A 13,942-nucleotide genomic window follows, 5' to 3' on the forward strand; every position below is an offset into this window, starting at 1 on the left:
TGCCTGAGGCCCTGGGTTTGATTCCTCAGCACCACATAAGCAAAAAAGAAAAAGCCGGAAGTGGCGCTGTGGCTCAAGTGGTAGAGTGCTAGTCTTGAGCTGAAGAGCTGAGGGACAGCGCCCAGGCCCAGAGTTCAGGCCCCATGACTGGACCCCCCCCCCAAAAAAAGAAAGACTCTTGGAGTAGAGACTGTATCTGAATAAGAAAAATGGAAAACTTAGGTGATGTCATATCGATGTGTTGTTTTGTCTTTTAAGAAACTGGTTTTAGAAAGCTTTATTGAGTTACAGTGTACATAAAATTAACCCTTTTAGAGTAAAAAGTTTTGTGGTTTGTAATGTATTCATTATCATTGTCTACTTTTAAGGCATTTGTGTCACCCCATAAGAATCCCTTACCCTTAGAAGCCATTCCTTATTCTCCTTTCTATTTCTATGAATTTAGCTATTCTAAACATTTTGTAAAATGAACTCATACTTTTTTTTTTGGTGATTGACTTCTTTCTCTTAGCACAATACTTTTTTATTGCTGAATAATATTCTTTTGAATGGATATACAGATCTTGTTTATCCTAATGTTAATAGGGGTTTCTCCCCAGTTTAGGGCTATTTTAGGTAATGATCCCATTAACATTTGTGTATAAGTTTTAGTGTGGAACTGGATTTTCCTGGGTATACTTGTAGGGGTCTCTAGTTTTTTGTTGTTGTTGGTGGTGGTCATGGGGCCTGAACTCTGGACTGGGTGCTGTCCCTCAGCTAGCACTCTACCACTTGAGCCACAGCGCCACTTCCAGGCTTTTTCTGATTATGTGGTGCTGAGGAATCAAACTCAGGGCCTCATGCATGCAAGGCAAGCTCTCTCCCACTGAGCCACCTTCCCAGCCCCTCTAGTTTTTCTTTTCTTTTTTTTTTTTTTGCCAGTCCTGTGGCTTGAACTCAGGGCCTGGGCACTGTCCCTGTGCTTCTTTTTTTGTTCAAGGCTAGCACTCTACCACTTGAGCCACAGCACTGCTTCCTGCTTTTTCTATTTATGTGGTACTGAGGCTTCACATATGCTAGGTAAGCACTCTACCACTAAACCATATTCCCAGCCTAGTTCTTTTTTTGAGGAATTGCCAAACCTTTTATTTTTTTGGTAGTGATGTGGCTTAAAGTCAGGGTCTGGGAGCTGTCCCTGAGCTTTTGTGCTTTAGCTATCGCTCAACCACTTTGAGCCATAGTTCTACTAGTTTTCTGGTGGTTAATTGAAGATCAAGAGTCTCACAGACTTGCCTGCCCAGGCTGCCTTTGAATTGTGATCTTTAGATTTCAGTCTTCTGAGTAGCTAAGATTACTGGCATGAACCACCAGCGCCAGGCACAAATATTTTCTGTTCTGAGTTTTATTTTCAGTTTTGTTTGATAATGTCCTTTAATACATAGCAGTTTTTAATTTAACTTCAATGAAGACCAGTTTATCTCTTTTTTTCTTTGTTGCTCTCTTCTTTGGGTATCGTATCTGAGTTTATTGCCAACTTCAGGATCATGAAGATTTACTCCTGTGTTTTCTCCTTTTTTGGGGTGGAGGCAGGGAAGTATTATATTTTATTTTTTTGTGGTGTTAGGGTTTAATTCAGGACCTTGCACTCACTTCATTTGCTTGTTTGCTTGCTCCCTCTACTGGTGCTCTCCCACGTGAGCTATACCTCCAGCCTTCTTTTTGTTGGTCATTTTAGAGACACAGGCAAAATTTGAGACCCTCATCTCAAAACAACCAGAGCAAAAAGGGCCAAAAGCATAGCTTAAGCTGTAAAGTATCTGCCTAGCAAGCTTGAATCCTGAGTTCAAACCTCAGTACTGCTAAATAAGACAGTGTGATAATGGCAAAAGGATATTATATGGATCAATAGACTTGAGAGGGCCACTCATTTGCTAGGCAAGTGCTCTGTTCTTTGGCTATGTTCTCAGCTTTTTTGCCTTATTTATTTATTTTTTTTTTCCTGGTCATGGGGCTTGAACTCTGGGCCTGAGTCCTGTCCTTGTGCTCTTCAGCTCAAGGCAAGCACTCTACCGCTTGAGCCACTGCATCACGTCCGGTTTTCTAGTGGTTTATTGGAGATAAGAGTCTCACGGACTTTCCTGCACGGGCTGGCTTTGAACTGTTATCCTCAGATCTCAGCCTCCTGAGTAGGTAGGATTACAGGCATGAGTCACCGGCGACCGGCTTGCCTTAGTTATTTTTCATGCCATGTCTCACTTTTTTTTTTTTGGCCTGGGCTGTTCTTGATGGCAAGTGCCTCCAGTATCTTGGAATTATAGATGAGAACCATCTAACACTCAAACTAGCTTTTTCCCAGACAGGTCTGGGAATGAGTTCTTCCCAGTGTCTGCCTCCCAAGTAGCTGGGCATGAGCTACAAGGGCATGAGCCCCTCTCCTCCCCTGCCCTCTCCTTCCCTCTCCTCCTTTCCCCTCCCTATCTTTCCTTTTTTCCCTCTTTCCCTCCCCTCCTCTTTCCCTTCTCCTTCTCTCTCCCCTCCCTTTCCCCTCCCCCTCTTCTCCTTTTTCCCATTCTTCTTCCCTGTTTCCCTTCCCATCTTCCTTTCTCCATTTTCTGTTTCCTCCTCCTCTTCCCTTTCCCTTTCCTTCCCTTACCCTTTCCTTCCCTTTACCCCTTTCCCTCTCCTTACCTTCACCCTTCCCCTTCCATCTTCCCCTCCCCCATTTCCCTTTCTCCTTCCCTTTTTCTCTTCCCTTCCCCTCCTCTTTCCCCTTTCCTTCTCTTCCTCTCCCTTTCCCATTCCCTTCCCTTTTCTCTCCTCCTCCTTTCTCCCTTTCTCCTTCCCCCTTCCCCTTTCTCCTTCCTCCTTCTCTCTTCCAGTCCTGAGCCCTTTTGCCAGTCCTTGGCATTTAATTCAGGGCCTGGGTGCTGTCCTTGAGCTTCTTTTTGCTCAAGGCTACTACTTGAGCCACAGCTCCACTTCCAGCTTTTTTGTTAGTTTCTTGCCCAGGCTAGCTTTCAGCCATGATCCTCAGATCTCAGTCTTCTGAGTTGCTAGGATTATAGGCTCAAGCCACTGGCACCCATCTGTTTTCTTTTTTCTTTTTTTTGTCGGTCATGGGGCCTGAACTCTGAGTCTGGGCGCTGTCCTTCAGCTCTTCAGCTCATGGCTAGCGTTCTACCACTTGAGCCACAGCACCACTTCCGGCTTTTTCTGCTTATGTGGTGCTGAGGAATCGAACCCAGGGCCTCATGCATGCAAGGCAAGTGCTCTACCACTGAGCCATCTTCCCAACCCCTATTTTCTTTTTTCTAACAGCTTCAGTGTTTGAACTTAAGGTTTTGTCTTTGGAAGGCAGACCTATTATCACTTGAGCAAGGCCGTTAGCCCATTTTGTTTTGAATAGGGTCTCATGCTTATGCCTGGGCAAACCTAGACTCTGAACTGGATTATAGCTGGGATGACAGGTGCACATCACTGTGTTCTACTTTTATTGTTTGACATGGATGGCTTACAAACTGTTCTAGGCTAGCCTGAAACTATGATCTTCCTGATTTCTGCCTCCTGAGTAGAATTACAGGCATGAGCCTCTGTACCTGGCCTCAACTGGTTTTAAATTAAGGTATGGGTTGGGTATCATCTGAAGTGCTGAGGACCAGAAGTACTTTTCAGACCAGAAGTACTTTTCAGACCAGAAGTACTTTTCAGACTTTGGAAATTTGATTGGATTAGGTACAGATCACAGACCTAGTCCCTTTTATTGTATTCATAATGAGATATCTTGGAGATGGGAACCCAAGTCTAAACAGTGGAATTTATTTTATTTATTTCTTTGTCAGCCATGAGGTTTGAACTCTGGGCCTGGGCCCTGACTCTGAGCTCTTCAGCTCAAGGCCAACACTCTACTACTTGTGCCACAGCTCCACTTCTGTTTTTTTTTTTAAATTTTTTTTTTTTTTTTGGGTCTGGTCGTGGGGCCTGAACTCTGGGCCTGGGTGCTGTCCCTCAGCTCTTCAGCTCAAGGCTAGCACTCTACCACTTAAGCCACAGCACCAGAGTTCAAGCCCCACGACCGACAAAAAAAAAAATAAGCCACAGCACCACTTCCAGCTTTTTTCTTTTTGCTTATGTGGTGCTGAGGAATGGAACCCAGGGCCTCAGGCATGCAAGGCAAGCGCTCTACCACTGAGCCACTTTCCCAGCCCATTCATTTCCAGTTTTTGAGTAGTTAATTGGAGATAAGCATATCACAGGGACTTTTCTGCCCAGGCTGGTTTCAAACTATGATCCTCAGATCTCAGCCTCCTGAGAAGCTAGGATTACAAGCATGTGCCACCAGCGGCCACCAGCACCTGGCTTAAACAGCAGAATTTATGTTTCATATATAGCTTATACACATAGCCTGAAGGTTTCTTTTCTTTTTTTGTTGTGCTAGTGATTGAATACAGGGCTTTATGTGAGGCAAAGGCTCTACCAATTACTACATCCCTAGCCCTGAAGGTAATTTTAAAAGCATTTTTTTTTGTGTATATTGTGACTGTGATTTGTTATATGAAGTCAGGTGTGTAAGTTTCCACTTATAGAGTCCTAGTGTTTCAAAAAGTTTCAGATTTTGAGTCTGGGGCATGGATAAATGTGGTAGACTTGCCTACATAGAAATCAAAGACCCCAGGTTCAAACTGTACTACCATAAAAAAACAGTTAAGGATTTTGGAGCATGTCAGACTTCAAATTGTGTGTGTGTATGTGTGCATGTGTGCATATGTCTATGTGTACACAAGTAATGTGGCTTGAATTGAGAGCTTCACACTCTCGCTTGTTCATATCTGTTGTTCTACCATTTGAACAACTTTTCCATCTCCATCTGACATTTTGCTGGTTAATTAACACTGGAATCTCTTGGACTTTTCTGCCTATGCTGGCTTTGAAGTACAATTCTTCAACTCTCAGCCTCCTGAGTAGTTAGGATTACAGGAGGCTCAACATTCAGAGCCAGCCCAGGCAGACAAATCTGAGAGACACATCTCCAATTAACCAGCAAAAAGCCTGAACTGGAGGCACTTAAATCAATAGAAATAGTAGTTTATAGAATAAATTGTGTATATCAATAGACTTTAGATTTAAGACAGTAGTGAAGGTAGCTTTTTCTTTTCTCCATTTTTTAGTGTAGAAGATTATTTCATCAACTTTACTTTGCTTTTTGTTGCCAAGGGCACCAGAGTTTGTTGCCAGGTTGGATGTTTTTAGCAGAGACTGGAAAAATCCCTCCAATTTGGAAATTTAATTTTTTTCATAATGCTACAAGTTCAGGAATAAAAAATTAAAAAAACATGTAAGCAAATAAAAGTGCTTAATAAAAGTTGCATTTCAAAGGTTTCTTTAAATTTACAGAGAATTGCTTATTATGGCATTGTAGCAGTCAAAGGTAGTCAAAAGCATAGATTCTAGAGAGTCTGATGCCTGGTTTAGTCTAAGACATTCAAGAGCTATATGGCATGTTGGGCTATTTATTTACCTTTTCTGCACCTTATTGTCCATCTGGAAGTGGGAGTGCTACAGTTATCTACTTCACAGAGTTGTTGTGAGTATTAAGTGCACTTATTCACATATACGGTTGTAAGTAGTTTCAGGCAGGAAGGAAGGACTAAACCTGTATTAGGTCAGGTGGTGGTGTTATTACTGTTAGAACAGCAGGAGATGCCTAAATTTTAGATACAGATTGAGACAGACTTGTAGATTCTTGTTTTTACTTTTCTTTTTTGGTACTGTGTTGGAATCTAGGATATCTCACTTGGTAGGCGAGCACTTTTGCCACACATTCCAGCCTGACTTGTAGATTATTAAACAGATAGTTTTGTGTGATGGTAGAACAGAAAATATTTTACTAAATTGTTGTCCATATGCATCCTGTTTATTTAGATCTGTGATTCTAGGACTAAGACTCAGCCAGTCTGTGTCCTGTTGCACATGGGGAATTGAAGGTACAGAAGAGGAGCAAGGGACTTACCTCTTCTAGTCAGTTTGTTGTTCCTATGAGTGCTGCCCTAATGCCACTTCTTCATTCCAGCAGCAGCAGTTCCTTCCTGTAACAATTTGGATCCAAGAACCACTTACATCAAGCTCTCTTCAGAGACAACTAACACCAGCCAGCCAGCACTCTGCATAGAGGTCCCGGTCCTGGGCCCAGTGGGTCTCTCCTTGGAAACCAGAGACCCTAACACCCGCTGAGCACTGCTTTCCCAGAAGGCTGGGTGTGGGTTCCCTGAGCCTCTACTCCAAGCTTTTGTTTGCCTTGCCTTTGGTGCTGTAGCTGCTTCCTGCATTCTCTGTGTCTTTGATTTCATACTTTCTCTTAACATTTTTTTCCCTCTACCTTTAGGCCTGTACTCAAAAATTTCAAACTCAGTTAACAAAACCTTGTATTAAATTCTCTGTTCAAATAACTGGTGTAGTTTCTGTCTTCTGACCGAATCCTGACTGTTAGAGAGAGTGGTAATGACTAGATGTCAGTATGGTTCACTTAAGAGCTTAGTATTACCTTCTCCTTTTTTTGTGTGTGTGTTGGTCATAGGGCTTGAACTCGGCCTGGGCGTTCTCCCTGAGCTCTTCAGTTCAAGGCTAGCACTCTACCACTTGAGCCACAGTTCCACTTCTGGTTTTCTGAGTGGTTTATTGGAGATAAGAGTCACGGATTTTCCTGCCTGGGCTGGCTTTGAACTTTGTTCCTAAGATATCAGCCTCCTGAGTAGCTAGATTACAGACATGAGCCACCAGCACTCAGCAGTATTACCTTCTTTTCAGGGCAATTTTAAGATGACATGCTATATAAGAAATAATATCCTAATATATATCCTAAATAATTTAATAAAGTATCTCATGATTATGGGCATATAAGTGCTGTAAATTTCTTTTTTTAGTTTCTTTAAGAATTTTTTTTATTGTCATTATAAAGGTGATATTCAGAGATGTTACAGTTACATGTCAGGTAAAGAATGCATTTCTTTTTGGACAATATCTCCCCTTCCCTCACACTCTCCCAGTTTTTCCCTCCCATATTTGCTTTAGATTTAATGATGGTAAAGTGGTTGAATCACACAGTTATAGAAAATCTGTACCAAGATTATGTTTTTGTTTTTATTGTTTGGCAGTATTGGGAGTTTTGTCCTTCCTAAGATAACCCTGTAAACTGACCCACACCTCCATCCCTGTTTTTTTTTTTTTTTAATTTTGTTGTAAAGGTGATATACAGAGGGGTTACAGTTACCTAAGTCAGGTAGTGAGTGCATTTCCTTTTGAACAGTGTCACTCCTTCCTTCATTCTTTCCCAGTTTTTCCCCGCCTGTCTTCCCTCCCCATAAATTTGTTTGTTTGTTTTTGGTCCAGTCGTGGGGCCTGTACTCTGGGCCTGGACGCTGTCCCTCAGCTCTTCAGCTCAAGGCTAGTGCTGTACCACTTGAGCCACAGTGCCACTTCTGGTTTTTTCTTTTTTGCTTATGTGGTGCTGAGGAATCGAACCCACAGACTCATGCATGCAAGGCAAGCGCTCTACCACTGAGCCACCTTCCTAGACCGTTCTCCCCCCAATAAATTTGTATAGTTCATTTCCAACATAGTGTCTAGTGGATTTCCCTGCTGAATTGGTTCACCCTTTGTCCTACTATTTCTGTGCTTTCCTTTCCCCTCTCCAAGTCAGATATACTTAAGACAAAAGGTACAGAAATAAAAAACAGTGACAGAAAGGAATAAACCAAAGAAAAAAGGAAAGAAAAGAAAAAAACATAAACAGTATAATAAAAAACCTCTTCCATTTCTTGAAGTTCATTTTGATAAATACCATCTTATATGATCTTATGCACATAGCTATTTGGCCCTTGCGATCATCTCCTAGGAATATTCTCCTTTGTTCTCATTGTGTGAATATTTAGATTGCTTTTTAATTAGTCATGTCCATGTGTTATTGTCTCTTACTGTCCATTGAGTTTACTTAGAGATTTATAAGCACTTTCTAGATATTACAAGTAAGGGAAACCATGCAACCTATGTTTCTTTGGGGTTGACTTACTTCACTTAGCATAATTATTTCCAAGTATTTCCATTTCCTTACAAATAGGGCAATGTCATTCTTTCTGATGGAAGCATAGAATTCCATCGTGTGTGTGTGTGTGTGTGTGTGTGTGTGTATACCATATATATATTTTAAATCCATTTGTTTACTGAGGGGCATCTAGTTTGATTCTATATCTTGGCTATGGTAAACAGTGCTGCAATAACATGATTGTGCTGGTCAGCCCTGATTTTTGAGGTAGGATCTTGCTTCATTTTTTTTTTTCTTTTGTCCTGGGCTTGAACTCAGGGCCTGGGCACTGTACTTGAGCTCTTTAGCTCAAGGTTAGTGCTCTACCACTTTGAGCCACAGTACCACTTTCAGTTTTCTGGTGATTAGTTGGAGATAGAGTCTCTTGGACTGGGGCTGGGAAGTTGACTCAGTGGTAGAGCGCTTGCCTTGCATGCCTGAGGCCCTGGGTTCCATTCCTCAGCACCACATAAACAAAAAGAAAAAAGCTGGAAGTGGTGCTGTGGCTCAAGTGGTAGAGTGCTAGCCTTGAGCTGAAGAGCTGAGGGACAGCACTCAGGCCCCACGACTGGACCCAAAAAAAAAAAAGTCTCTTGGACTTTCCTGCCTGGGCTGGCTTTGAACCCCTCTCTTTTTTTTCTACTTAAGGTGGCCTTAAACTGCAGTGATGATAATTTCAGCCTCCCAAGTAGTTACAAGTATGAACCCTCCAGTGTCTGGCTACTAAGATTATTTTTCAAATCTAAAGTAATAGTATACTGTTATCTGAAAGCATGAGAAGCATGTTTAATGGATTTGTATTTTTCACATATAGGTGAGGATAAATATACTGAAAGAATTAAGATTCAGAGATAGTAATACACTAGAAAGATATGAGAACGTAAAGATGGTCTGTGTTTTAGAGTATGGAGACAATGTGTATTTTATTTTTTCTTTCTTTTTTTTTTTTTTTTGGTTAGCACTCTACCACTTGAGCCACAGCACCACTTCTACCTTTTCCTGCTTATGTGGTGCTGAGGAATCGAACCCAGGGCCTCATGCATGCAAGGCAAGCACTCTACCACTGAGCCACCTTCCCAGCCCCGTGAGCCACCTTCTTATGGATACTTGAAATCATCTTTCTGCATCTGTTGAATTTTGAATGCCTTCAGCTTAAACTAATGCTGATTCTAACCTTGAGGTTCTGAGCCAATTCTCATCATAGGCTCAAAACTCAGATCAGTAGAGGGGAATTTAAGAGACAAATTTAGGCTTGTGTTTGGAAAACTTATAGAGCAAAAATAAACATAAACAGAAAAAGCCAAAAGTGGCACTGTGGCTCAAGTGGTAGAATGTTTTCCGAGCAAGTGAGTTCAACTTCTAGAACTTCAAAAATAAAAGAAGATTAAAAACAAAAGAGAAAAACTAAAGCTTGCATACAGTCAAAAATATAAAGCTGTGTTTATTTATTTATTTTGGTATGGTCCTGGAGCTTGAAACTTATAGAGCAAAAATATAAAGCTGTGTTTATTTATTTTGGTATGGTCCTGGAGCTTGAACTCAGGTCCTCTGCACTATCCTTGAGTTTTTTTGCTTAAGTCTAGCTCTCTACCACTTGAGTCATACCTCCACCTCTAGCTTTTTGGTGTTTAACTGGAGATAAACATTTCACAGACTTTTCGGGGCTGCCTTTGAATTGCAATTCTCAGATCTCAGCCTCCTGTTAGCTAGGATTGTAAGCATGAGCTACTGATGCCCAGTTAGCCCTTAAATGTTTAACCTAATAAATGGAACAAGATTATTGAGATTTTGAATATGTCAGTTGCATTAAAGATGTCAAAAACAGTCTGAATAGTTGCTATTAAACCATTATTATGCCAGTTATATGGGAGAGTTGATTAACCAGCATAAATTTTTGTTCTCTGTAGTGAGGAAACAAATTAGATCACTGCTTCCTAGAGTTGAGGACTCCAAGGGGGATCCATAGTTCAATTAACATATCTGTGAACTAAATAAATGAAATAACTTGGGCTGGGCAGGTGGCTCAGTGGTAGAGCGCTTGCCTTGCATGCATGAGGCCCTGGGTTCGATTCCTTAGCACCACATAAGCAAAAAAAAGAAAAAAGCCGGAAGTTGTGCTGTGGCTCAAGTGGTAGAGCACTAGCCTTGAGCTGAAAAGCTGAGGGACAGCGCCCAGGCCCAGAGTTCAGGCCCCATGACCGGACCCCCCCCCAAAAAAAAATAACTTGTTCACACACACTCCAGTTTTCAAAAATACATATTGATACTATTTTAATTAATAAAATAATGTCTTTAAAATAACTAACTTCAGAGTAGCCTTTGCATTTTTTAGTTATCTTAACAAGTACAATTAAGTGATCAAATAAAGTTGTGATGCTTAAGTGAGGCCAAGAGACTTGAAAGTATTACCAACTATTGATCTATGTCAGAGGTTGTTTTCCTTTCTTTCATTATATGTGTGTATGTGTCTGTGTGATGCTGAGGACTGAACCCAGGGCCTTTTTGTGTACCAGCCAAGCTATCACTGTGCTAAACCTTACTCTGTGGCATACTTTATTTAAGTACTAGATAGTAATATGTTAGGCTTTGGGAAGTATACCTTCTCTATTGTAACTACTCAGTTCTGCCATTTTAATACAAAATCAGTTATTGATAATCTGTAAATGAATGCATATAGCTATCTCTCAATAAAATAGAATTTCCTCAAATAGGTGACAGGCCAATTTGATTTGCAGTCTAATAATTTATTGATTCCTGATCTAGATCTTCTAAGAGTGGTTTCAGATTCTAAGTTACTTTTAAATGTAGGAAGATGGGGTTAAGAGGAGGGATTAACTGCAATCCTCTTTTGTATGTCACAGAAGAGTCATGAGATCTCAGATATTTCTGTCAATTGGTAGTAAAATATAGATTCTGTAAGAGCTTGCAGTCTGAATTAAGAATTTTGAACTCTTTTTTTTGTCGGTCATGGGTCTTGAACTCTAGGCCTGGGCTTGGGGCTGGGAAGGTAGCTCAGCGGTAGAGTGCTTGCCTTGCAAGCATGAGGCCCTGGGCTTGATTCCTCAGCACCACATAAACAGAAAAAGCCGGAAGTGGCGCTGTGGCTCCAGTGGTAGAGCTCTAGCCTTGAGCTGAAGAACTGAGGGACAGCGCCCAGGCCCAGAGTTCAGGCCCCATGACCGGCAAAAAAAACCCCAAAAAAACTCTAGGCCTGGGCGCTGTCCCTCAGCTCTTCAGCTCAAGGCTAGTACTCTACTACTTGAGCCACAGTGCCACTTCCAGAATTTTGAACTTTTATACTTACATCTAGATTTTCCTCTTCTGGATGCTGGGGAATATAGAGAGAATTATGTCTGCATTAATTATGTATATTTGAATTCCTGCTGTTGAGTGTTCTGTGTTCATTTCTAACACCATTTCCTGCTAATTATCTCATATGGCTTCTTTTGATAATTTAGTTCAATTAAAGACAGATTCTTGGGCTGGGAAGGTGACTCAGTGGTAGAGTGCTGAGTGCTTGTCTCACATGCATGAGGCCCTGGGTTCGATTCCTTAGTACCACATAAGCAGAAAAAGCCAGAAGTGGGGCTTGGAAGGTGGCTCAGTGGTAGAGCGCTTGCCTTGCATGCCTGAGGCCCTGGGTTCGATTCCTCAGCACCACATAAGCAAAAAGAAAAAAGCCAGAAGTGGCGCTGTGGCTCAAGTGGTAGAGCGCTAGCCTTGAGCTGAAGAGCTGAGGGACAGTGCCCAGGCCCAGAGTTCAGGCCCCACGACCGGACCAAAAAAAAAAAAGCCAGAAGTGGCGCTGTGGCTCAATAGTAGAGCACTAGCCTTGAGCTGAAGAGCTGAGGGACAGTGCCCAGGCCCAGAGTTCAGGCCCCACGACCGGACCAAAAAAAGAAAAAGCCAGAAGTGGCGCTGTGGCTCAATAGTAGAGCACTAGCCTTGAGCTGAAGAGCTAAGGGACAGTGCCCAGGCCCATGACTGACAATAAATAAATAAATAAATAAAATTAAGACAGATTCTTTTTGTCCTTATTCTAGTGTACTTAGCTTCGTGACTGTTAGGAGAAGTTGTGAAGGACAGAAAATGGACCCAAAAGATTAATGGAAACTGAGTTGTTTGGAATACTTGTACATTCTTCTGTTCTGTCTGACCTTATGAGGTTTGCATGTTTTCATCATCTTTGAGCTATTTTATAGATTTGTATATTACCGATTAACTGATAGCAACACAACTAATTCTTGTCTACAGATGTGCAATGAATTCTTTGTAAATGGAGAGACAGCTGATTTTCCTTTTTTCCTCCTGAGAAAAGGCTGGTTTTTCATCTATTTAAAATTTATCTTCAGTATTCCTGATTGCTTATAGATATATGGTCCTTTGAATTCTCTCTGAACTTGTAATATTTTACTCATAATTAATGAACTAAATAAAACCTTTGATTTACATTCATTTGATGTTGGTACGAGAGGCATAATTTACTTGATTTTTTTTTTTTTGGTTGGTCATGGGGTTTGAACTCTGGGCCTGGGCACTGTCCCTGAGCTCTTCAGCTCCAGGCAAGCACTCTAACACTTGAGCGACACCACCATTTCTGGTTTTCTGATGGTTAATTCAAGATAAGAGTCTCACAGACTTTGCTGCTCAGGCTGGCTTTGAACTGCGATCCTCAGATCTCAGCTCCCTGAGTAGCTAGAATTATAGGCATGAGCTGGTGCCAGCTTTACTTGATATTTTTATGTTTATGTGTGTGAGTGTGTGTGTACTTTTTACTGGTTCCAGGGTTTGAACTCAAGGCCTTCCATTTACTTGGCTGGTATACTACCCTCAGAGACATACTTTTAGCCCAGCTTTTGCTAGGTATTTTGCAGATGGAGTCTCATGAACCTTTCTGCTTTGAAGCTGAATCCTCAGGTTTCAGCCTCCTGAGTAGCTAGGATTACAAGCATGAGCCACTGGTGCCTGACTTTAGATTAATAAAGGGCCACATGTAGTACTACATGCCTGTAATCCAGTGACTCAGGAAGCAGACAGAGAGGACCACAATTTGAGGCCAGCCTGGAAATAAGTTAATGATACCCTATTTTAACAAATACACTGGGCATGATGGCTCACAATTTTAATCCCTTTGCAGGAGACATAGGTTGGAGGATCATTATCTGAGGCTAGCTGAGACAAAAAGGCATGAGACCCTACCTGAAACACAACTAAAGATAAAAGAGCCAAGGTGAGCCGGGCGCTGTGGCTCACGCCTGTAATCCTAGCTACTCAGGAGGCTGAGATCTGAGGATTGCGGTTCAAAGCCAGCCCTGGCAGGAGAGACCGTGAGACTCCTATCTCCAATAAACCACCAGAAAAACGGAAGTGGCACTGTAGCTCAAGTGGTAGAGCGCTCGCCTTGAGCTGAAGAGCTGAGGACAGCGCCCAGGCCTAGCGTTCAAGCTCCACAGCCGACAAAAAAAAAAAAAAAAGAGCCAAGGTGAAGTTCAACTGGTAGCCTAGCAAATCTCAGTATGGTTCCCCAGGGTTTTTTGTTGTTTTTTTTTTTTTTTTAAAGATAAATGAATTTCAAGAAACTAAGAAAAAAGCTGAACAAATTAAGGAAGAAAATGCAGTACACGAATGAGAAATTCAAAAGACATAGAGATTTTATCTGTAAAAGAACCAAATAGAAATGTTGGAAATGAAAATTTTGATAAGGGGCTGGGAATGTGGCTTGGTGGTAGAGTGCTTGCCTAGCATGCATGAAGCTCTGGGTTCAATTCCTCAGTACCACATAAACAGAAAGAGCTGGTGGAGGATGGGAAGGGATGGGAAGGGGAAACAAAGGAGGAGGCAACAATGCTTGATAAGAAATGTACTCATTACCTTGCCCATGTAATTGTA

General features: G+C 41.7%; 1 protein-coding gene across 1 annotated transcript in view; it reads left to right on the plus strand.

Moving 5' to 3' along the window:
- Ttc28 (tetratricopeptide repeat domain 28) overlaps nucleotides 1-13,942 on the plus strand; it is a 480,228-nt gene that overhangs the window by 2,233 nt on the left and 464,053 nt on the right. Inside the window, exon 2 of the mRNA XM_013014273.1 lies at nucleotides 13,483-13,535. Within this exon, the coding sequence (XP_012869727.1) occupies nucleotides 13,483-13,535 (53 nt within the window). The remainder of the gene's footprint in view (nucleotides 1-13,482; nucleotides 13,536-13,942) is intronic.

This window comes from Dipodomys ordii, unplaced genomic scaffold (assembly GCF_000151885.1).
Source record: "Dipodomys ordii isolate 6190 unplaced genomic scaffold, Dord_2.0 Scaffold23, whole genome shotgun sequence".
Lineage (NCBI taxonomy): Eukaryota > Metazoa > Chordata > Mammalia > Rodentia > Heteromyidae > Dipodomys > Dipodomys ordii.